General features: G+C 60.0%; 1 protein-coding gene across 4 annotated transcripts; it reads right to left on the bottom strand.

Moving 5' to 3' along the window:
- Positions 1 to 2923: 2923 nt before the first annotated feature.
- Positions 2924 to 21093, bottom strand: EXOC3L2 (exocyst complex component 3 like 2). 4 transcript variants are annotated; one of them, XM_032228398.1, is made up of 12 exons: positions 21022 to 21093; positions 14608 to 15334; positions 10978 to 11596; positions 10436 to 10550; positions 9843 to 9953; positions 9172 to 9272; positions 8023 to 8133; positions 7671 to 7806; positions 7295 to 7417; positions 6839 to 6994; positions 6416 to 6537; positions 2924 to 4185 (listed from the first exon to the last, which is right to left on the bottom strand). In XM_032228398.1, the coding sequence occupies exons 2-12, from the start codon at positions 15311 to 15313 to the stop codon at positions 3891 to 3893; spliced, it is 2595 nt and encodes an 864-aa protein (XP_032084289.1). In that variant the 5' UTR covers positions 15314 to 15334; positions 21022 to 21093; the 3' UTR covers positions 2924 to 3890. The 4 variants fall into 4 exon arrangements, with proteins under 4 accessions (XP_032084289.1, XP_032084292.1, XP_032084290.1 ...); XM_032228401.1 differs by lacking the exon at positions 21022 to 21093 and adding an exon at positions 16507 to 16602; XM_032228399.1 differs by lacking the exon at positions 21022 to 21093 and adding an exon at positions 16369 to 16465.
- Between the last annotated feature and the right edge of the window lie 255 nt (positions 21094 to 21348).

The raw sequence follows: 21348 nt of genomic DNA on the forward strand, positions 1-21348 counted from the left end.
CAAGGCCCTCAATGCACGGGAAGCCTCTCGCGGCTCCTTCCCAAGAAGGACTCCCGGGGGGGGGGGCTGAAAATAGCCTCCCTCCCTGCAGGGTGAGACCCACTGGTACCCCCTCCTCTCCCCCCCCCCCCCCCGGTGCGTGCTGCAGCTTCACTTCCAGCCTCCCAGGAGCTGAGAGGGTTGGGGGTGAGGGCTGGTCCAGCTTCCTGTTTTCTTCCCTGGCCAAAGTTGCTCCTAGGAGGATCCGACTGGAGTCCCAGGCTGCACTGCTTGCTTGACCTCAGCAGTGTCCAAGGCAGCCGGCCTCTCCAAGTCCACACTTACTTTGGCCCCTGTGCCTAAAAGCCATTTTTCAAACTCTTCTTTTTCTTCCAAGCCTTTGCCTGGCGCCCCAGGGAAGAGATTTCTGCTAAATGGACAGGCGTTGCCCAGGCCTTCCCAGCATGCAAGAGCTCTGGGGTCCTCCTGGCGGGGGGGGGGGGATCCACGTGCCCACAGCCTCTGGTGGCTGAAGGTGCCGAAGAGAAAAGAGGCTCTGGGGCTGGTCAGCTGCAGGCACAGCTGTACTCGCATGCTGCCTTCAGACCCCCTGCAATGGCTGCATTTTCCACTCTCAGGGCCTGGCATGTCTTTGCAAGCCCCCCTCGTTTAGCATTCCCAGGCAGGGGGGCATTCTCGCCCTGGAGCTACAGGCTATGAGGAAAATGCCAATTATAAGTTGCTAAAGGCTATTAGCGTGCAACAGCCCCACCCGCTTCCCACTGGAGACCTGAGGGGCTTTCCTAGAAATGCATCCTGCAGGGACGGTCCATTGAGGGGGGGGGGTGTAATTTTGAGCCAGGGCTCCGTGCCAGGAGGAGATGAGGAAGCCAAAGGGCAGAGCAGGGAACCTGCCCATCAGCCCAGCCCCACCTCACCTTCAGGCTCCAGAGGTGCTGGGAGGGAGCCCAGCCGCTTCCCCCCACCCCTCCTCCTCCGGCAGGGCTGGTCATATTTCACCACTCAGGCAGGCTGGGCTGTTTTGAAGGAAATGCGCTCCAAAGAAGGGGGGGCTTTTTCCTGAGCGTCCCAGATTGTAAACATCCCCCTGACCCCTCACCCGTCCTCTCCTGGCCCTGGGGAAGCCTTCGGGAGGACAGGGAAGGGGGGGGCTTGTGTTCCCCCAGGCGCTACCCTCTGGCCTGGACAGGCACCTGCACGTCGGGGGGGGGGGCATGCCTGGGTCCTGCTCTTGCCCATTCTCTTGCCTAGCGGGAGTTGCCTCAGTCCCCAAAGGAGGTGACTGGGGGCTTCTGAGTGGGGAGGCAATAGGCGCAGGCAGTGATGGGCTGGGATGCAAGAGCCACAGTGGCAGGATGGAACAGGGCCCAGTGGGCTCTTTCCCCAAGGCCAGCGGACCCGTGCTCTGCCCCCCCCCCCAGCCTGTATCCGTTCTGGGATGTTTCCAGCCTAGGACCCAGGGCTCCAGACGGCCGAGCCCAGGGACTGGCTGGATGACCTCTTGCAGAGCCCGTCCTGGGCCAAGTGGGAAGCGTCAGGAAGAGAAACTGTTTTTCTTCAGGGGGGGAGGGAGGGGGGGCATTCCTGGAAGCCTCTCACTGAGGCTGCTCTGCCTGGAAAGTCCCCTCGTGCTCCCCGGGGGGCCGCTGGGCTGGCTGAGAGGCCGTCTATTCTTCAGCCATCAGGAAAGTTTACATCTCGCAGGATAAATGAGTGGCGTTTCCCCCTCTGTTTACAGCCAGGGATCGGCCGGCCGGACAGGTCAGGGCAGGAGCAGGATTGATGGGGACGCGCTGTGACTGGAGCCGGCCCTGGGGGGACACTTTGTCTGTCAGCAGGGATCCGGATTCCTTCGGGGAGCGGGGGGAGGCTGCCCGCCAGAGGCCAAGAGGCTCGGACAGAGAGTGCTGCCCCTCCGTCCTGCAACCCGGATTCTTCGGATTGGAAGACGCACGGCGCACTCCCCGGGATTTGTTGTGTTCCTGAAACAACACCTGGCTGATCTATGGCTATTTTGGCTCTTTATTTTTAAATTTTGTAGGCCATTCATCTAAGCATCGTGCAATATATCAGACTTACTGGATTTAAAGATTCAAATAAAAATCCAAATACATAACAAATAAGGACGTTAATCAATACACAGGAGAAAGTAGAGACGGAGTTAAGTGTCTTTATACAGCAGATACATTTGGAATTCAGGTATATGGAAAAGCGTCAGAAAGCAGACCAGACAAGGAAGGCCAAAGGGAAACTTTGAACATTTCTTCGTCCTTGTAGTGCTGGCAGAAATAAAACTGGTAACACCGCAGCTACCAAGCAGAGGAAGAAGCGGCTTGTGCACAGAAGGGCTGTCTGTTCACTCCTGGCTTTAGTCTGCAGGCCTGGGATCTCCAGGTGGTCTCACATCCCAGTGGAGGCCCGGCTTTTCGTGGGGTTTTTTTCGAGGTCAGCCCAGGAAAACAAACCAATGCAATGGCCGTGAAGTGGGGCAACCCAGTGCCCGGCATGGGGGCCTGGGATCCACTGAGCCGGGCTGAGGAAGGTGGGTGTGGGGTCTCCTGCCTCCGAGGGGAAGGAAGGGGGTGAAGCTCAGGTGCTGCTTTGTGATTCCTCCCACCTGCCCCACTTCACCCTTCAGATGGGGAGGAATGGGGGAGGGGCGGATGTTGCAGAAACCCAACTAGGACAAGAGAGACGTATGGACGGTTCTTCTCCCTCCAACTCGGCCACGGTGGACCAGCTGAACTGAGGGTCCCCCCACGGTAGACGATCTCGGCTGCAGGCGGGGGGTCAGAATAGGAGACAGGTGCTCACAAAACACATCACTGGGCCTGGCTGGTCTATTTATTATTTAATTAATTTGTATGCCGCCCACTCTCAAAGAGACTCGGGGTCTAGGGAAGAGAAGGACCGGGGCAGACAGGAGAGCATCTTCCCATATTTGAGGGGCTGCCCCAGAGAGGAGAAAGGGGGCCAAGCGTTCTCCAAGGCACCTTTGAAGGCCAGGCGAGGAAGAATGGCTGGGAACTGACCAAGGAGAGATTCAACCTGGAAATAAGGAGGAATTTCCTGACCGTGAGAACCATCAACCCATGGAACAGAAGTTGCCTTCGGAAGTTGTGGGAACTTCATCACTGGAGGCTTCATCCCTGGACTGCTATCGGTCAGAAACGGTGGAGGGTCTCCTGCTTGAGCAGGGGGTTGGACTAGATGACCTACACGGTCCCTTCCAACCCTATTACTCGATGTTTTATGTTGGGTATCTCCAGACTTGGCCACTTTAAGACTTGTGGAGCCTGTTCTATGTGCTCGGAGGAGGCCGTGTGCCCCTTTCTTCTGGGCGAGGAACATGGTGCTTGGAATCCCAACTTCTTCCCGCCAGCTGTTTCTCCACCTGGTTTGATGTGGTTCCAAGACTGAATCAGGGTTGTATTTCCTGGACCTCTCCCTGCATTTCCCCCCTGAGCCAGGGCTCCCTTTGCCCATTCCCTCGCCCCCCACCCAGAAGCCCCCCTTGGCACAAGGCTTCCTCCACCCTGAAAAAGTCCTGGCCTCAAAGAGGAGCATCAGATCCACCGGTTGGTTCTGGGGGTGGGGAGTCTAGGAGGGGCTGGATTAGTGCCCCGGGCCCCTTTCTATCCCCCTCCCCAGCAATCGCCCCCAAACCCAGCCCAGGGGAGGCAGTGGTCTCTCTCCATGGCCACTCCTAGCGGTGGAAGGGAGGCTGCTGCCTGTCCGGCTCTCGGCCACTTGCAGGAGGCCTGCAGCCCAAGAGCCAAGCCGTCGTGTCCAGCAGGCAGCCCGGACTCTCCTCCTGGCCCGGCAGGGCTTCTTGGGAAAGGGCAGGGGGGCCCTCTGGCCAAGAGGCCCCGGATGTCCGCTTGGGGTCCTCACAGCTGAGCTTCCTCCTCCTCCTCTCTCAGCGCCCTGCTCTGGTGCTGCGGGCGGGGGGGCCTCTGGCGCATCCGGGAGAAGCAGGCGAAGCCGAAGTGCGAGAGGCGGTGCAGCTGCACGCGGACGCAGAAGACTTCGCCGGTGGAGATCTCGGAGAAGAAGGCCCGGTCTTGGCAGATGCCCGTCTCGGCCCCCTCCAGCTCCAGGCTCTCCAAGGCGGCCAGGATGAGCTGCCGCTGGGCTTGGCTCTGCAGGCCCCGGACATCCAGGAGGGCCGATAGATGCTTCTTTCTGCAGGGAGGGAAGAAGGGAGGAGATGGAGCAGGAAGGACGCCCACCCTGTTACCCACGCGGGGACTCTGGCCGCCAGGGCTGGCAATCGTGGCTGCCTTGCATAGCTCCCCAGGGGGCAGGGCCTGCATGGGGGGCTTGGAGGGGAGGGAATTTCCATGTGGGGAGGGACAATCGAGCCCAAAATTTCTGTTCTTGAGTGAGACAGTGGTCAAGGGAGCTTTCTCCCACTTTATGGCTGTTCTTGCCACAGGCTGCATGGCTCCCCTGCCCCCCCCCCCCCATTTTTAGGAAATGCTCCTCCAAGCCACCCACCCAGGGCAGCTTAAAAGGGGTGCTGGCATCCTCTGCTCGGGCTGGCAGGCACGCTCTGCCCCCTCCGCAGGCTGGGCACCCTCGTGGGGCGAATCCCCGCTTTGCCAAGGGATGGCAATTGGCACGTCTTGGGCACCGAGGAGGCCAGTGGGCGGCCCTGAGCCAGCGCCAAAGGATTCTCTCCCAAGCACGTGCCAACAGGCCCTTCGCGCCCCAGGGGAGCTTCCGGGCATCCTGGCAGAGGCAGTGTGGTTCTTGTCCCAGTGCCAGCCTCAAATGGCAGTCTGGTAGGAAATGGCCCCCAAACTCTGCTTCCTGTCTGAAGCGCAGCCACTTCGTTCTCCCTCTCTCTTTCTTTCAAGAAACAAGAAGTCCAGATAAAACAGGAAACGTCCGTCAGCCACCCTTAACGGGCGATCTGCCGCCTCGAAACAATTCCTGAGGATGCAATCAGCAGGAAGATGGAAAGAAAAACATGGGGGGAGGCATGATAAGGCCCTGATTTGCCCCCCCTCCCCCCATGACGCAGCCGGCTGGTAGCCAGCCGAGCCGTGTGGGCAGAGCGGGGAAGGGAAGGGTATTTATAACTCCCCAGCCGCCTGGTCCTGGGAACTGGAAGTGTCCGTCCTGCTTCCAAGAAGTGGCTCCTTGCGGGAAGGAGAGAAGGACCCGGAGGACTCAGCAGGAAACCTCGGAGCGTCATCTACCTGCCTCCGTTCCCCCCTCCCCCGCAGAGATCAAAGGGCCCTCAAGGCCAGAGGGGAGCGGGCAGAGGCTGCCAAGGGGGGCTGCGGCCGCCCAGCATCCTTGGAGCCGAGAGCAGATGGCAGAGAGCTCCGAGTTGCTTGGCGCGGCTTCTGCTCCCGGTAGAAGGAAGAAGGTGGGCACAAGAGTAGAAAACTACAAGGGGCTTGTGGGGGGGAGAGCAGGATGCCCGGGGGGTCTCTGGAAGCCCACGGTGGATGGGCTGGGCAGGGACACGTCCTGTGTCCCCAAAGTCCCTTCCTCATAGAAACGTGGCCACTACTCTCTTGTGATTGGAGGGGAGCAGGTCTCTGGGGAGGAAGGAAGGGGGTCTTAGCGGCAGCCCCATCCTGAACTGCTGCTTTGAACAGCCTCCCCACCGCTAGATGGATGTACCTCGGGCATCTTCTGCCCCTCCAGATCCTGGCTCTCAACGGGACACAGTGTGGGAGGGGCCCGGTTCACTGTGTGGCCCAAGGCTTGAGTAGAGTGGAGCCCCCAACCCTCGGCCAAGTCCTCGGGAGAGCAGCTCTTTGGAAAGAGCCCCTGGATGGATGCAGGTTGGCCAAAGGCTGAAGCGTGGCAGGTTTTCTGTGGCTGTGGCCAGACGCAGGGGAGGGGGAGGCCGAAGCCTCTTAAGGTACACAGCTCGGCAAAGGAGCCATGCCAAGAATGATCAGCCCTCAGCCCCGAACCGAGAGTGGGGAGAAGGTGGGAGCCGGCCCTGCAGAAGCTGCCTCCAATGGCTCTTCTCTTGGCCTCCTTCTGGAAAGCTTCCATGGATCTTCTGGCCACCAAGCTGAAGAGGAGGCCGGCCCAAGCAGTTGCAAGGAACTCGCGGCTCCTGGGAGGAGGCTGGATTACAAGTCCCATCATCCCCAGGCATTAGTTCGATGTCTAGGGATGGTTGGTGTCTTGCAGGCCAGCCTAGAGAGCTGAGATGTGGCCTCCCGAGGGACCACTGGCCAGAGGGACCAGGGGCTCAGGGGGGCCAACAGGGGAAGGACCACTTTAGGGAGGGAACAGGCCTCCTGTGGCCGAGAGACCTTTCGTGTCCAGGGGCCCTTGGTCTGCCCCAGCAGGGCCCCTGGAGGCCTTGGGGCGGAAGGCAAGAGAGCCGCCTGCACAGGCTGTGGGGACCCAGGCCGCTTCCCCTCCCGCCCCGACTCACTGCACGTCAGGAAAGGCCCTGGCCAGGAAGGCCACTTCCATCTGGATGGCCGGCGTGTCTTCCAGCTCCAGGATCCCAGCCAGGTGGGGCACCACGGAGTCCAGCCAGGAGGAGGAGGATTCCTGCAGGAAGGGAGGGGGGCAGCTAATTATAGAGAGACCCCCGCATGCCCTGGGGGGGGGAGGGCTGCAAACCACCCCCCTCAGGAAGTGACCTTCTGGAAGGCCCGTCTCCCCACCCCTGGGACCCCCCGCCAGAGGAGGGGAAGCAGAGCTCCCGGCTCTCTCGCTCTCTCTGGGAATCGGAAGGGCAGGAGACGGAGGAGAGGGACGCCCCTTCCTTGGGCTCTTCTCCCCCTCCTCCTTTATGTCTCTGGCCCCCAAGGAAGGCCCTGAGCCCCGCTTCTCCTGGGGCCCCTCTCACCAGCTGGATGAAGAACTCCTGCAGCTGCTTGGCCTCGCTCCGCAGCCGGTGGGCCACCTTGGCCCTCATCTTGGAAGAGCTGCAGATGATCCGCACTCGCATCAGCGGCCGGACGTACTCGATCAGCACCCGCCGGTGGACCTCCCTCACCAGCATCTGGGGGGGTGGGGGCAGAGATTAGAGCTGGCAGAGGGCCGGGAGCTCTGGGGCAGGAGGGAGCCATTTGGGGGCAGCCCCAGCTTCTCTCTGGCAGGAGGCAGGTGGAGGCCCTTGGCGGTCTGGGCACAGATGCTCCTGCAGGGCACCAACTGCTGGAAGAGGTTGGTCGGCTGGGGGGAAGGGCGGGAGACGCCAAGCCAGGCTGCCCAGAGGCCTTTCTAGACCCCCAGCCTGCCCCCCTCCCCCCGGAAGCCTCCGAGGGGGCCAAGGGGACGGTTGTGGGGAGGGGGTTCCCACCTGGTAGGGGCCCAGCTTCATCCTCCGCAGCTTCTGGGCGTGCTCCGCCAGGAGAGCCATGATGGTGGAGAAGGCCTCGGGGTTGTTCAGCCATTTCCTCTTCATCAGCTTGTAGAAGTAGGGCTGTTTTGGGGAGGGGGAGAGCCGGGAAGGGGCCCTGCCTCAGATGCAGCCCCAGAGCAGGCCTGGCTTCCCTGCCTCCAAGCAAAACCCACTCAGGACGGCTCACCCCGAGGGGACCCACCCACTCATCCCGGCAGGCCAGTCCGATAGGTCTCAAAACGTGGAGGGAACAAACCACGGTTTATGGGGACCAGGATCCAGCAGCACAGCCCTCCCGCCTCCCCCTGCCGGCCCTGGGAGACGCCCCGGTTACCTTGAGGCTTTGGAAGAGCTGGTCAGCCAGCACGCGGTTGCACAGCCGGGTCACCCGGTCGAGGGACAAGCCAGCCTGCCGCTTTGCAGCCTCGCTGTCCGGGTGGCCAAACTTGGCCAGGTGCTCCAGGTAGTCCCTAGAAGAGCAGCCCCGTCAAGAGAGCTGCGTGCGAATTGCGCAAAGCCAGCCAGGCTCATAACTGGGGGCGGGTGGGGGGGAGGGAAAACCCCCTTTCCTCCCCATTGAATTGTGGGGGGACTGAACTGGACCAACGCTGGGGGCTAAGAGGGAGGCGGGGGGCAGAGGGAGGAGGGCTTCCCTGTTGGCATGAGGGTCAGGGCTGGCCACTCACCTGAAGGGAGGGCAGCAGTTGACCAGCATGATGGTCCGGCCCATGTAACTCTCGGGGCTGAGGCTGCTGACCACTTGGCCTTCGTGAAACTTTTCCACCTTCTTCTGGAAACTGAAGGGGGGCAAAGAAGATGCCAGTATGGAAGACACTCTGGGGGCAAAGGCCCCTGTTTTGCCTGGCTCTCAGTGCCACCTCCATGCCCTGACATTGGCCCCTCCAGCACAGGAAACCCCTCCCTCCATTTTCTCGGATTGGAACCTGATAAGTCAAAGAAATGGGCCCTCTCTCTCAACCCAGAGGGGGCTGGTTCCCCAAAGACCCCCTGGGCCCTTTGGCCACTTCTGGGACGCAGGGGAAAAAAGCCTCATCTTGGCAGTGGCCCTGGGGGGTCTCATTGCACCAAGAGTCACAGCCCCCTCTGCAGCCCTCTTGCCCTGCGAGACCCCCACCCTGCAGAGTCCCCCACAGGGGCCCTGGGAACGCAGCCTCAATTCAGACAAGCTGCAAGGCCGCTCGGAAGCCAGGACTCCTGGACAAGAGGCATGTCAGGAAGCCGGCAGCTAAAAATAGCCTCTGGCCGCCCACCCCAGAATCCCTGACCACCGGGCCCTTTGGCTCCACCCCGCTGGCATTTCCTTCCAAATGGGCCACGGCGGCTATTTATACCCAAGGTGAATCTATTTCTGGCGCCTGGTTTGAAATGGAAATTTTGCGCCACGTTCCCCTCCAGCCCATCGCGTGGCCACCCTCCACGTTTCTTCTCCCACGGGAAGCCCAGGCAAGACGGGGCGGTTGGCCAGGTGCCGGACGAGCCTCAAGGGGCAAGAAGGACGACTGGCAGGCCCTTTGTGCGTCTGGGGGCAAAAGCCCGGCGTGCCCTCCGTGGTGCCTCCTCTTGCTTCCCCCCCTGCCTTGTGGAGAAGGAGGCCACCCACAATGTCGCTTCTCCCCTGGCCTGCCCATCTCTGCCCCTGTGGAAGAGCCCAGGCAGGCGGAGTTCAGCCCCAGGAGACCCGGAGGGCTCAGAAAGGAACTCAAGCCTGCCCCATCTTGACCCGGTTCGGTGCGCTCTTCCCACGGAGGGTCTGGCTGCAGATGCTGGGCGCCTGCCTTGTGCCCCGCGAACAGCTCCTTCCTGGGCAAAAGTACCTCTGCAAGAACTCCGCCAGGCTGGCCAGGCAGCAGTGGGCCACCCTCCTTCCAAAGTCCTCCGTGATTCGTGGGGCTTTGTCGACATGCCCCTTCAGCACCTGCAGGGCACCAGGAGGACTCAGCAAACCCACAAGGACTCTGGGGATATTGGTGTGTGTGTGTGTGTGTGTGGAGGGCAGCCTTCCAGCTGATACTGGGGGGAGCTTCCTCTGGGGAGAAAGGGGGGAGAGGGGCAGCTGCCCCCTCCGCTGCCAGGGTCAGCATGCCATCTTCAGAGGTGCCCTTTTATGCCTGGCCTCTGATGCCATCTGTGCACTCAGCTGGCATTCTCCAATAGTGTGCAGTTCCCATCATCCCCAGCCAGCAGGGTCAGGCATGCTCCAGTGGCCCAGCATTGCAGAGAAGGAACTGGCCCCAGGAGTGGGGACCGATGGCAGCCCCCTGTGGGCATCATTGGGGGGAGGATAGGCTGAGCTAAGCCCTTGCCCAGTTCCTCAGCCAGGCCAAAGGACGGAGTGCCTCCTGGCTCCTGCTCCCAAGGGTCAGGCCAGGGCTGGAAAGCGGAGAGAAGCCTCCCTTGGTGGGTCTGAGGGGGGGGGCTGTCTCCTGTGGGGCTGAGCGTCCTGGAAGGAAGAAGAAAAGGGGGAGGGGAGGGGACCCCAACCTACCAAGATGACTTTGCTGGACAAGTCGAACTGAAAGCTGTTCTCCTTGTCTTCCTGCGCCCACCGCTCCTCCTCCTTCTGCAGCTCTTGGCTCACGTCCTTGGTGATCGCCACCTGCAGGTGCCCCAGAAAGAGTCCACAAAGAGGGGCTCAAGGTGAGCTTTGGGAATTCGAGGGAGGTGGGGAGACCTCTTGAGGTCATCCGGCTACCTGTCTCTGCCCTGAGACTGCCCTGAAGGAGACTTTCAACGGCTTTTTCCTGTTTTTATGACCCAGCAGGATTAAGGTGCCCAGCCGGGATTATCTCGGGGCATCCCAGCAAGGAAGGCCACAGCCACCTGTGCCCGGGGAACCAGCCTTCCACCCTGCAGGGAGTGGGACCCACGTGCCTCGTGGGATAATGGAAGTCACACAAAGGCAGTCCTGGATAAGCAGCTCCTGGCTGAAAAGGCTTCTAGGGGCCAGACAGGAGAGAAACTCCCCATAACTGCAAGCGGGGCATTCTGGACCCTCTTTGAATGCCATTTGCCTGCCTAGAGTTTCAATGGGTGTGTTGCCCCCCCCCCCCCGCCACCTCACCCCTGGCCAGCCATTACCTTCACGGCGGCAATGCAGTCCTCCTCCAGACTCTGCTGCATTTCTGAAGACAGGAGGGGTCCGAGCTCCTGGGGCTTGACCAGGCCGGAGATCTCTGGCCGGCTGAGGACCTCCCTGTGGCAGAGGGGGAGAGGGGGGGCAGTTGTCTGCACAATCCAGGCTTCCCCATGAATGGCATCACCTTGCCAGCTCTGGGCCCAGAAGCAGCCAGGGCACGGCCAGAGGGCTCTGCTTGGGGGGGGGGGGGGGGCTGGGGGGGGGGGCTGAGCTCTGCCATTGAGAAGAGATTTGGGGGAGGATCCAGGTCTCCATCTCTCTTTCAAGTGCTGCATCCCGAGTGCGGGAAGATGCCCCCGCAGAAGCTTCCAGCTGGGCTGAATTACTATGAGCTTCTAAGACAGCCCTGCCCCTTGCCTTGCCCACCCACCCTCCAGGATTGCAAGCTACATGCCAGCTGCCAACCATTTGGGTCCCAGGAGGGTCCATGCCGTGTGGGCAATCTTGCAGAGAGCCTCCCCCCAGGGGGTCCCCCACCACCCACCTTTGGTAGATGTTGCTGTTCCAGTCCAAGACGAAGTAGAGCTCGGAGAGGCTCAGCTGCTTCTGGACCCCTTCGGCCAGGCAGCGGGCCAGGCCCCGGTGGTAGCTGCCCAGGTAGACGCCAAAGGCCTGGTACTCCTTGGGGTAGGCCTGCAGCAGGTGGTCCCTCACTCTGTTCAGGTCCTCCACCGTGCACTTGGCCAGCCGGTCCATCTGCGTGGCGATGGTGCCCCCCCGGCCCTCCATGCACTGGCACAGCTTCTGGCCCACCAGCCGGTCCACCGCCTCGGCCCATTGCTGCTTCATCTTGCGGGGGCGGGGAACGGGTCCCCCCGCGGAGTCTCCCTGGGCCTGGCGCCATCTGCGGTCGGCCTCCTCCTCCTGCTCGATTACCTGCACCAGCTGCTCCAGGGGCGGGTAGGTGCTCTTGGCAGCCAGCGCCTCGGCCAGCACCGCCCAGAGCTCCTTCTGCAGGGCCTCGTAGAGCAGGCCCACGTCCTTGGCCTTCCGGCTGCCGTCCTTCCCGCTGCCCTCCTGGGCGCACTCGGCCTCCAGCTCCACAATGTGCCGGTCTGCCAGGCGGAGATCCCGCTGGTGGATCAGGTGAAAGATCTCCAGGACTGAGCAAGGGACAGAAGGGGGAAAGGAGCCTGAGGCTGGGAGGGGACCACCACCCGCAGCAGAAGAGGGCCGGGGGGGCTTTGGGCAAAGGAAGAGGGGCTCTGCTGCCTGACCCCCACATGGAAAAAGGCCAAGAATCGGCCAACAGAGCCGGACACGACTGAACAGAGACCATCACCACCACCACCACCACCACAATGATAAAGGCCGAGAGACGCAGCCATTGTAAACCTGTGGGTACCTCCGTCGTTCTTCAGAAACCAAAGAGGGCTGAATCTCTCAGAATCCCTGCTCTGGCCTCCTAAATCACGGGGACGCAGGTGGAATCACAGCTGACCGGTGGAGTGCTGGACTGCCTGCCCAGGGACAACTTGCCCGCCCCCCAGCTTGCACACTTGAGGTGCCCTTCTTAGCAATAGCAATAGCAGTAGACTTATATACCGCTTCATAGGGCTTTCAGCCCTCTCTAAGCGGTTTACAGAGAGTCAGCATATTGCCCCCAACAATCTGGGTCCTCATTTTACCCACCTCGGAAGGATGGAAGGCTGAGTCAACCCTGAGCCGGTGAGATTTGAACCGCTGATCTAGCAGTAGCCTGCAGTGCTGCATTTAACCACTGCGCCACCTTGGCTCTGGGAGCATTGCTGTGGGTCACAGGAGTCCCCGACCTTTCCTAAGTACCAGGGGTCAGTATCCAGAGGGGGCCAGGTGGAGGGGTGGAGGGGCCAGTGGGCTCCTTGGGAGGGGCCCTGGGTAGCCATGGGGGGCGGGGAAGAAGGTCCTGGGCTTCGCATGCATCCTCTGCTTGCCGGAAGTCCAGATCTGCCCTCTGGCCTTGCGAGGGTTTCAAGGCAGCCATCCTGGCCCTCACCGTCACGGCAGGAAGGAGCCTTCCTTGACCGCAGCCGTGGAGGGCCGAGGGTCCGACTGGGCTAAAAGCAGCTCTTCCGTTTCCCTGCCCTCCGCCGAGGGGAAATGCCCCAGACGAGATGACGCAGCCTCCGGCCACCCCCTGACCTGACCTCATCAGCTGAGCGGGGAGGGGGGCTCGGAGGGGCCCGGGCTCTTTCCTCCCACAGGTTGAATCAGGGCTGAACCTGAGAAATGGGGCTGCCCCCCTGAGAAGGGGTGAAGCTCCCAGGAGCCACCTTCCAGCTCTCAAGCCCCTCTGAGAAGGGAGGGGGCTGGGGGTGGCCCAAGGGGTCTTCTGGCCCCCACTCCATTTGCCTTCATGCCAAGGAACCACCAGGGAAGAGACCAGCAGCCTGGCTCCAGTGGCTTTTTTTGGGGGGGGGGGGCTTCTGGTCAGCAACTTCTAGGTCAGACACACCAGGACAGAGCTGCAACTTTTAAGGGCCGTGGGAGAAGGGGGGGAGGCAAGTCACAGCCTGCCTGAGTTGGAGGGAAGTGGAGCACCACCGGCCCTGAGCCTTTGGGGGGGGGGCTTTCCAGGCTCTGGGGGCGGCTGGATGGCTGGACGACTCCTTCTCTTGGCGCCTTCCCCGGGAAGGTCACGGCTGCTCAGGAGAGGCTCCTGCAATCAGGCGCTGAATCACGGCAGGGGAACAATGAGCCCGAAATATGTGCACAAAGGGAAGAGACGCTCATTAGCCAGCCTGATAAACAGCCTGGCCAAGGTCAGAGGCGCCCAGCGCTCCTCCCTCCCTCTGTCTGTCCGTCCGGAGGTTGGGGGGTGGCTGGGAAGGGCCACAGCCAGCCCTTCTTCTCCCGGGGAAGGCAGAGAGCGGGCAAGCAGGGCCCCGGGGGTTCTCCGGTTTCGGCAGCACAGTGGCTCAGGCGGGACCCCCAGCGCAGGGAGAGGCCCCTGGGGGGGAGGGGGGCCATCAGGTGATCTTCCTCACGGCTCACCCTCCCTTGGAAGGAAGTGGGGGGGCTTTCTGGTTTCTTTAAATCACATAGGCAGTCCTCGACCTACGACCACAATCGAGCCCAAATTTTATGTTGCTAAGTGAGACATTTCTTGAATGAGTTTTGCCTCCTCTCACAACCTTTTACAAGTTGATAAGTTACTAAGCCCGTTGTTAAGCGAACCCGGCTTCCCCAAAGGCTTTGCCAAACTAGAAGGTCGCAAAAGGGATCCCTGCGACCGTCGTAAGTACAGGCCAGCTGCCGAGCCTCTGAATTTGGACGCTGTGTCTGCGGGGAGGCCGCAAAGGTCGCAGCTGTGAGAAACAACCTTCAGTCCCTTTTTTCAGCGCTGTTGTAACTTTGAATGGTCATTAAATGAACTGCTGTCCTGCCGGCCTGGGGCTGCTGTGAAGGGCCCGGACTCTGGGGAAGGGGGGCACGAAGAAAGGAAACAACCAACCGGAGCCTCTGATTTGGGCCCATTTCCTCTCCAACCCTCCAACCGCCACAAGGAAGCCTGCAGCGCACATGGGGGGGTGTGACGCGGTGGGGGCCGGGGATTCCTCGCACCGCGTGTGGGATCGTTAAGAGGAGGCAGCCGACTGAGGCCGAGGGGGTCCCCTGTGTGCCCCCCCCAGGCCTTCCCCTGCCGGTGGGCAGCCCTGCATGGCCAGGCCCTGCGTGGCCCCCCAGTGGTCTTGTATGGACGCAGCCGGCACTTCTGCTCCGTGTGGCTGAGAGCAGGAAGAGACAAAGTGCAAATAATAGATGCTCAGTGCTGCAGGCAGGCAGGGGTTGACCCTGAGGGCCCCCGAGGGCCTCAGAAGGACGGCTGGAGAGCCCGTTTGGCCACCCTGGCCAGGTGTCCTGGTTGGCTCCTGGCTGGTCCCCCTCCGGCTGCCTCGGACTGAACTGCTCGCTCGGGGAAGGAATTCTACACAAGCGGCCTGCCCAGACATTTCCCTACACAAGCAGGGGCAGAAGTGCACTGGAGACTGGGGGGAGGTCTTCAGGGCAATCGGGACCCCCTAGCAGGTCCCCAGATTAGGCATTCTCTCCACCCACCCCATGAGGGCTTCCCTTGCCAGGGGGCCAAGAGGGGTGCGGGGCTCCCAGTTTGGTTCAGTCAGGCCAGACTCACCCGAGAGCGGCTCCTTGGGCTTAGGCTCACTCTTCTCGGCCGCCGGGGCCGCCTCCGAGCCCTCCGCCTGGTTGGACTTCTCCACCAGGGACGTCCGGCGCACCTTACTCCCCAGCCCGATCTTCAGGAAGGAGCCGCGCTTGGCAGTGTCCCCCCCACCGTTCTCCTCCGTCGGGCTGCAGTCCGAGCCGTAGAGGCCTTCCTTGCGGCGCCCGTTCAGCCGCTGCAGCAGGCTGAAGTCGTCCGAGCAGCGACGCGTCTTCTTCTTCTCGGGCCCCCGCTGGCCTGGGTTGCCCTCCATCAGGGGCAGCCTCATGCGCTCCAGGAAGGAGCGCTGGTCAGAGCCCTGCTCGCCCCCGGGTGAGCGCTTCTCCCCGCTCTTGCGGCTCCTGCTCAGACGGAAGGGGCTCAGTCCCACCAGCTTCTCCAGGGTGGCCCGGCGCCTGAAGGGGTCCCCGGAGCTGCCGCTGAAGAGGCCCCGCTCAAAGTCTGCCCTGTTCCCCCCCGGGAAGGTCCTCTCTCGACCGGGAGAGATGCCCCCGAGGAAGGAGTCCTCCTCGTTCTCCTCCAGGTCCTCCTCAAAAGGGTTGGCCCCCGGGCTCTCCTCGGCCAGGATCAGCGTCCCGCTGCAGCTGCCGCCCCCGCCTCCATCCCCGGGGCCTCTGCCGGCCGCCTTCAGCTGATGGGGGTTCTTGAGGACCGGCATGACGGCTGCCTTCCCTGGGCCCTGCGGAGGAGAAGAAGCGATGCTCAGCCACGGATGCCAAGAATCGCCTGGATGCCCTCAGGGGGCCCCACTTGACACAAGAGACCTTGGAAGGGACATCCCAGCAACCCCACCTCCAAATCCTGGGGCCAGACTCCGATATGGGACCAGGGCGCCGGTTGCTTCGAATCCTCAGCTGTGTTTACGCAGCCCAGGGCCATAAAAGGAGGTTTATAATTGACAGCCGTGGGCTCCACCCAAAGCAAGCAGGCACCGGGACAGTCGGGTTAAAGGAAGCGGGAGGGGCCCGGCTGACTGGAAACACCCCCAGGGAAAGGGCCACGGAGGGCATTGCAAGGAGTGGGGCGAGTGGAAGGCTTGAGGATTGGGGGGGGGAAATGCAGGCAGGGAGCAGAGTGGCCCACCCAGGACCCCACAGTGGCCCCCGCAGAGAGCCCAGAGCCGGACGGGGCTCAGGGGTTTACCAGCCCCATCTTGGAAAAACTTTTGAGGCAGGGCGGCTGGCAAAGGTGAACTGTGGACGCTCCACCCTCCCATGGACTCCTGACCCACAGAGCCAGCGGTGGAGGGGGCACGCAGGGACGGGTGCCAGCCACGTCACTTGTTCCTTTGCTCCCCCTCTCTGTGCCACTGCCCCCTTCAGCCGCACGGACCCCCCTTTCCTGTCCTCTCCCCCTCCTTCTGGAGGAGGTGGGGGGAGGCCAACTTCTGGCAGACCCCTCTGACAGCCGAAGCCGTTCTCGGCAATCCAAAGTGCCTGTGCCCCCCCCCCCCCCCGTCGTCTCCTGGGCAGGAGCAGCTGGCCCCGCGAATGGGGGCCTGGCCATTAAGACTGCAAGGAGGGGGTCTTGAGGAAGAAGGTGAAAGAGGGCAGGACGGAGAGAGGGGGGCAAAGGCCAGATCCTCCGCCTCAACAGAGACCCCCCCCCCCCGAGGGAAAGGAGAAAACCGAAGGAAGAATTGCAGAAGTCCAGCAAGAAGAGTGGCAGCTCCCACTGTGGGTCAGCCCTGCTGAGGAGCCCCGGCCCCCTTACCTCCCCCTGGGGGGCTCCATGGAGGCAGGTTCAGGCGCCCAGGAGAGCCCAACCTTCCCTTTCGTGTTTGCAGAGCTTCAGGCAGCCTCACTTCCACTTTCCCTTCCTTCCCTTCCTGCCCAGCCCACCTGGGCTCACCTGACCACACAGCCACACAGGCTGCAGCCTCCGTGAGGGAGAAGGGCTGGGCCCGGCCAGGAGGGACCCGGTGCTTCCCTCGGCTGCTCAGCCAGCTTCTCCCTCCGGCGGCAGCGGCTTGGTCTGTAGACCTCTGGGCAGCCCCAGTTGGGAAGGTGGACACGCGAGGGCCACGCCTCCATCCCGGCAGCCCTTGGCAGAGACCTTGAGCTGGGCTAACAGGATCCCCGAGGGGGCGGCATTCGAGGCTCTGGTGAGTCCAGGCCACCTCCTGGCCAACTGCTGGCTTGGCCACTGGGGCCACCCGAAGACTGAAAGCCCCCTTGGAAGACTGGAGGTTTCCAAGAAAAGCTTGGACAGCCGTTTGTCTGAAGTCCCCTGGGAGGAGGGTGCCCACCTGGGGAACTTTAAGGCCTGTGGATTTCAACTCCCAGAATTTGAGGAGGGGGAGGGCTTCCCCAAAAGGGGCTCTCAAACCCCTTGATTCCAGCTTGCCCACGAGGGGGGAAGAGGCGAGAATGAAAGGGGGTCTCCTGCAGGAAAAGAGCTTCCAGCAAAGGGTCTTTCTTCTCTTCCGTAGCCTTTGCCAAGTTAGGAATGGGCAAAAATGCCCAGGTGGAAAAACCTCTGCAAAGTGACATTCATCCTCCGTGAAGGGGCTCCGAGCCAGAGTGGGAGGGTCTGGACTCACCCTGCCACAAAGACCACCCTTGAACCAGGCTCTCCAGACCTCCTGCTGGACTACAACTCCCATCCTCCTCCTCCAGCACACCTTTTGCACTGGGCCAGAGGGGAGGACAGGAGGATGAGGTGCTTAACTCTTGTCCTGCAAGAGAGGAGGAAGTTCCTCCCCCAGGGAAGCCCCGGTCTTTGCTGGGGGTGGGGGGCAGAGAGGAGGGGAGGCAGCCTCTCTCCATCTCCAGGCTGCCAAAGAGGAGGCCCTCTTCTTGCCTTCAAAAACAAGCGGCTCACCGGGATAAATTTGGATGGGCAGGAAAGAAGCCGAGAATAAAACTAAAAATAATGCAAGATGTGCGTGAGAGAGGAGGCTTGAAATTACCCAATTTAAAACTATGTTATGAAGCAGTAGTTTTATCGGTAATTAGTGATTGGTTTAAATTAACAGATGACGGAATACTTAATATCGAAGGGCGTGATTTGGTATATGGACGGCATGCTTATTTGTTATATAACAAAAAGGTAGATAAGAACTTTAAAAGTCATATTTTAAGGAATGCTCTATTGCGTGTCTGGAACAAATATCAATATAAATTATGTGATAAGATACCCATGTGGGCAATTCCTAGACACGCAATAGAAGATATAAATATAGTACAAAAACAGGATATGATTACATACAGACAGCTTCTTACCTTAAAAAAAAGTGTATTACAGTTAAAACCTTTGAATGTACTAAAAGAAGAAAAGGCAATTCAATCATGGTTTCAGTATGGGCGGTTACAGGCCAGATGGAAAATAGATCAAAAAGTCGGCGTTATGCAAGTCAAGGATAATTTACTCAAATTAGAGATCAAAGTCCAATGCATATAAAGAAATTATATAATGTATTAATACAGATGGACTCTGAAACAGAACTAGTCAAAGACTGTATGATAAAATGGGCTCAAAACTTTGAAGAACCAATAATGTTGGATACATGGGAAAAGATTTGGGTAAGAAATGTAAAATTTACACAAGCCCAAAATATGAGAGAAAACTTTTATAAGATCTTTTATAGATGGCATTTAGATCCTAAAAAACTGGCTTCTATGTATCCCAATTTACAACCTAAATGCTGGAGATGTGATTGTGCTGATGCTACTTACTTTCACATATGGTGAACTTGTAAAAACATAAAAGCATTTTGGATAAAAATATGGTGGATTATGCAAAATGTTCTTAAAAAAGGATAAAGTTTACCCCTCAGTTATTTTTGTTAGGTATAATTACTGATTGTACAGTTGTAGAGATTAACCTGATTTTGCATTTAATAACCGGAGCTATATTGTTGGTGGGCGCAATACTGGAAGAAGGAAGATTTGCCTACGATTCAAGAATGGACATTGAAAGTAACAAACTTAGCAGAGACGGCTAAAATATCAGCATATCTCAAGGACTATTCCAATGAGAGATATAAATTGGACTGGAAAAGATGGATTGATTATATTCAAAATAAATACGGGACTAAGAAATTTCAGACAGTTTATGATTAAAGAAATTAGGAATGATATAAATTGTTTAGAGTTAGCCTAGCAAGGAGGAGTTAAAGCTCAAGTGAAAGATGTTATTAACTTTTTTTTCTTTTTAAGCTTATTTAGGCATGTTTTTGTTAAAGATTTATACCTTGTATTGGTTCTGGGAAGTCTGGGGGGGGCATGGGGGGGGTTGGAGGGGGTTTGGGGGGAGGAAAGTAAATATTTGTAAAAGCTTGTGTTTTTTTTAAATTTTCAATAAAAAGAAAAAAAACAAGTGGCTCGGGGAGGGGTGGTGGTGACATAACCGGTCACTAGGTGGCCGGTCATTAAGTGAGGACTACCTCCTGCATGCATTTGGGTATGCAAGTATGCACATTTTGAGGGGGAGGGCGATTATCTGGACGATGATCGTCTCAATTAACACCCCGTCATACCAAATGCTACTTTAGGCCACTTAGAAGATAAACCCAGCCATCCGGCTCCCTTGCCAGTAAATTTCCAGCAGGTTCCCCTGGAGGGGGGGGGGGGCTGTGGGCAGATGCGATGGCCTTGGCAGGCAGGGTGAAGGGAGGCGGCAAGGGGACGGTCAGATAGAAGGCGACAGCAGGATGTGGGCTGTGGAAGAGGCAGGGGTGGCTGGGATGGGGAGAGATGCCCTTCCAGACTGCCACGGTTCTGCCAATGTGGCTTTACAATAAAGTAGGATTATCGTCCGGCCATGTTCCTCATCTGGGCTACCTCGCAAGGCTGGCAGCAGCCAAAGCTCAGCACGGGGCCAGAGAGAAAGGGGCTCCCCTGCCAGGCCTTCGGTTCCTCTCCAGAGAGACTGGCCAGCTGCACTGGAGGGATGAGGGTGCCCCATTTTGGAGCCGGGGTGAAGGGCAGCGAGGCCCGAAGGCTTCCCCCCCCCCCCCAGCCACCCCCAGGAGCTCCCCATCACGGGCCGCACTAAGCAGTGAAGGGACTCAGAATAGGATGCACCAACAGCCCTGAAGCAGACGGGGGTCCAAACCCCCCTGGGCCCACAGATAAGCTGAACTGGTCTGCAGTTGGAGCTAGCTGGCACCGTCAGCAGTGCCCCAGTTGCCCCAGAGAGGGTCTGCAGCCCCCCGCCAAGCCCAAATCAAACCGGCCACTTTGAGGAGGGCCAGGAGGTAAGAGCCCAGATGTGGCTATGCCTGGTTGCCTGACCTCTGGATCCAGGAGCTGCCAAAGGGACGAGGGAAGAGTCGCCTCCCCCCCAGAGCAACCCCCAGAGCTGGAGGGCTTTCCCACGGGATCGCCCTTCCCCGGAGACCTGGACGAAAGGGGAGACCGAAGGGAAGCCGTGGGCCTGGGTGCGAAGGGGCAGAGTTCACGGGGTCCCTGGAAGAGGGTCAGAAATAACCCTCCCTTGTGGTCAGTCCTGGATCTTAAAGGGAGAACAGGAAACACTCAGAAAGGACCACAAGTGACTCAGCGTCCAGGGAAAGCCCCCCCCTCCCCAGGAAAGCAGAGAATCAATCCAGCCCCCCAGCAGAAGGAAAAGCAAAGAGGGGCGAGAGGGGGAAGCTGGGTGGGAGAGAGACGGGGGTCTCCCTTTCATATATTCTCAGAAAGTGCTGGGGAGTCTTCCAAGAAGTTCCATCCATTTTCAGAGTCCCCCCCCCCAAGGATGGGATGGGGGTCCTCAGCCAAGAGAAGTTAGGGGTCTCTTAATACCAGCCGTTCGGGAAGGGCCAGGATGAGGCTCGCCCCTTCGCAAGCTTCCTTTCAGCTGAGCTCGGGGCCCTGCCTGGTGGGTTCCCCGTGGTCCTCTGCCCTCCTGGGATCGAGGACCCCCAAAATCTTCCTGCCCAGAGGAAACAGGGAGCCCCCCACTCGGACACCCCTGGGGGGCTTTCTTTAACAACAGCCTGCCTTCCACTGCTGGTAAAGGTCAGCAACAGAGCAGCTGCCCCCCCCCCCAGGACCCCAGACTGAGTGCAGCCAGGCAGAGACCGAGGAGGATGGTGAGGGTGACTTCTTGGGTTGGCATGGCTACCCATCTCACCCAACCCACTCTGGGCAGCTCACAAGGGCACAGTCACAAGTTTCCCCTCCCCAAGGACCCCCTCCCCGAGAAAAAGGGGCACCAGAGCGCAGCTCCCTCAGAGGAAGTTTGCCCCAATGACCCTCAGAGCCTGCAGCTTCCCAGGGTCAGAACTTATGAGGGCAGAGCCCCCTCAGGGTGTGCTTGGATGGAAGCCACAGCCCCCCACCCGCCCAAAGGAAAGCAGGGGGGGCCGGCTGGAAGGCTCCTCTGAGCCCCCCTCCCCTTCCAGCAGAGTGGAGTGCCTACCTTGGTGCCTTCCCTGCGGGCTCCCCCTCCTCTCGGGCTGTCTGGCTGCTCTGGGCAGCCGGGCTGGGGAGGCCGAGGAGGCTTGGAAGGAAGCCCCTCCCAACCCCGCCAGGCCGGAGGTGATTCGGAGCAGGGCGGCTTTATGTAAGCGGGACACAATCCTGTGACTCTTCCCCTGTGGGCCTGGGCAGGGGGGGCAGGGAGGGCAGGGGTCACTCGCAGGAGGGAAACCAACCAGGAAGTCTTGGCTTCAGCCTGAAGGAGCCGGGAACATTCCGGCTCTGCCAGCCAGGAGGGGGAGACCCTCCGAAGGGACTGCAGCCAGGG

The sequence above is a fragment of the Thamnophis elegans genome, chromosome 12 (genome assembly GCF_009769535.1).
Source record: "Thamnophis elegans isolate rThaEle1 chromosome 12, rThaEle1.pri, whole genome shotgun sequence".
In the NCBI taxonomy this organism is placed as follows: Eukaryota; Metazoa; Chordata; class Lepidosauria; order Squamata; family Colubridae; genus Thamnophis; species Thamnophis elegans.

Coding starts and splice junctions, on each gene's coding strand:
- EXOC3L2 (XM_032228398.1), bottom strand. CDS start 15,313: ATGCCGGTCCTCAAGAACCCCCATCAGCTGAAGGCGGCCGGCAGAGGC. Junction 9,273..9,842: donor TGTCCAGCAAAGTCATCTTG/GTAGGTTGGGGT, acceptor GGTGCCCTGCAG/GTGCTGAAGGGGCATGTCGA. Junction 6,538..6,838: donor AGGAGTTCTTCATCCAGCTG/GTGAGAGGGGCC, acceptor CCCTTCCTGCAG/GAATCCTCCTCCTCCTGGCT.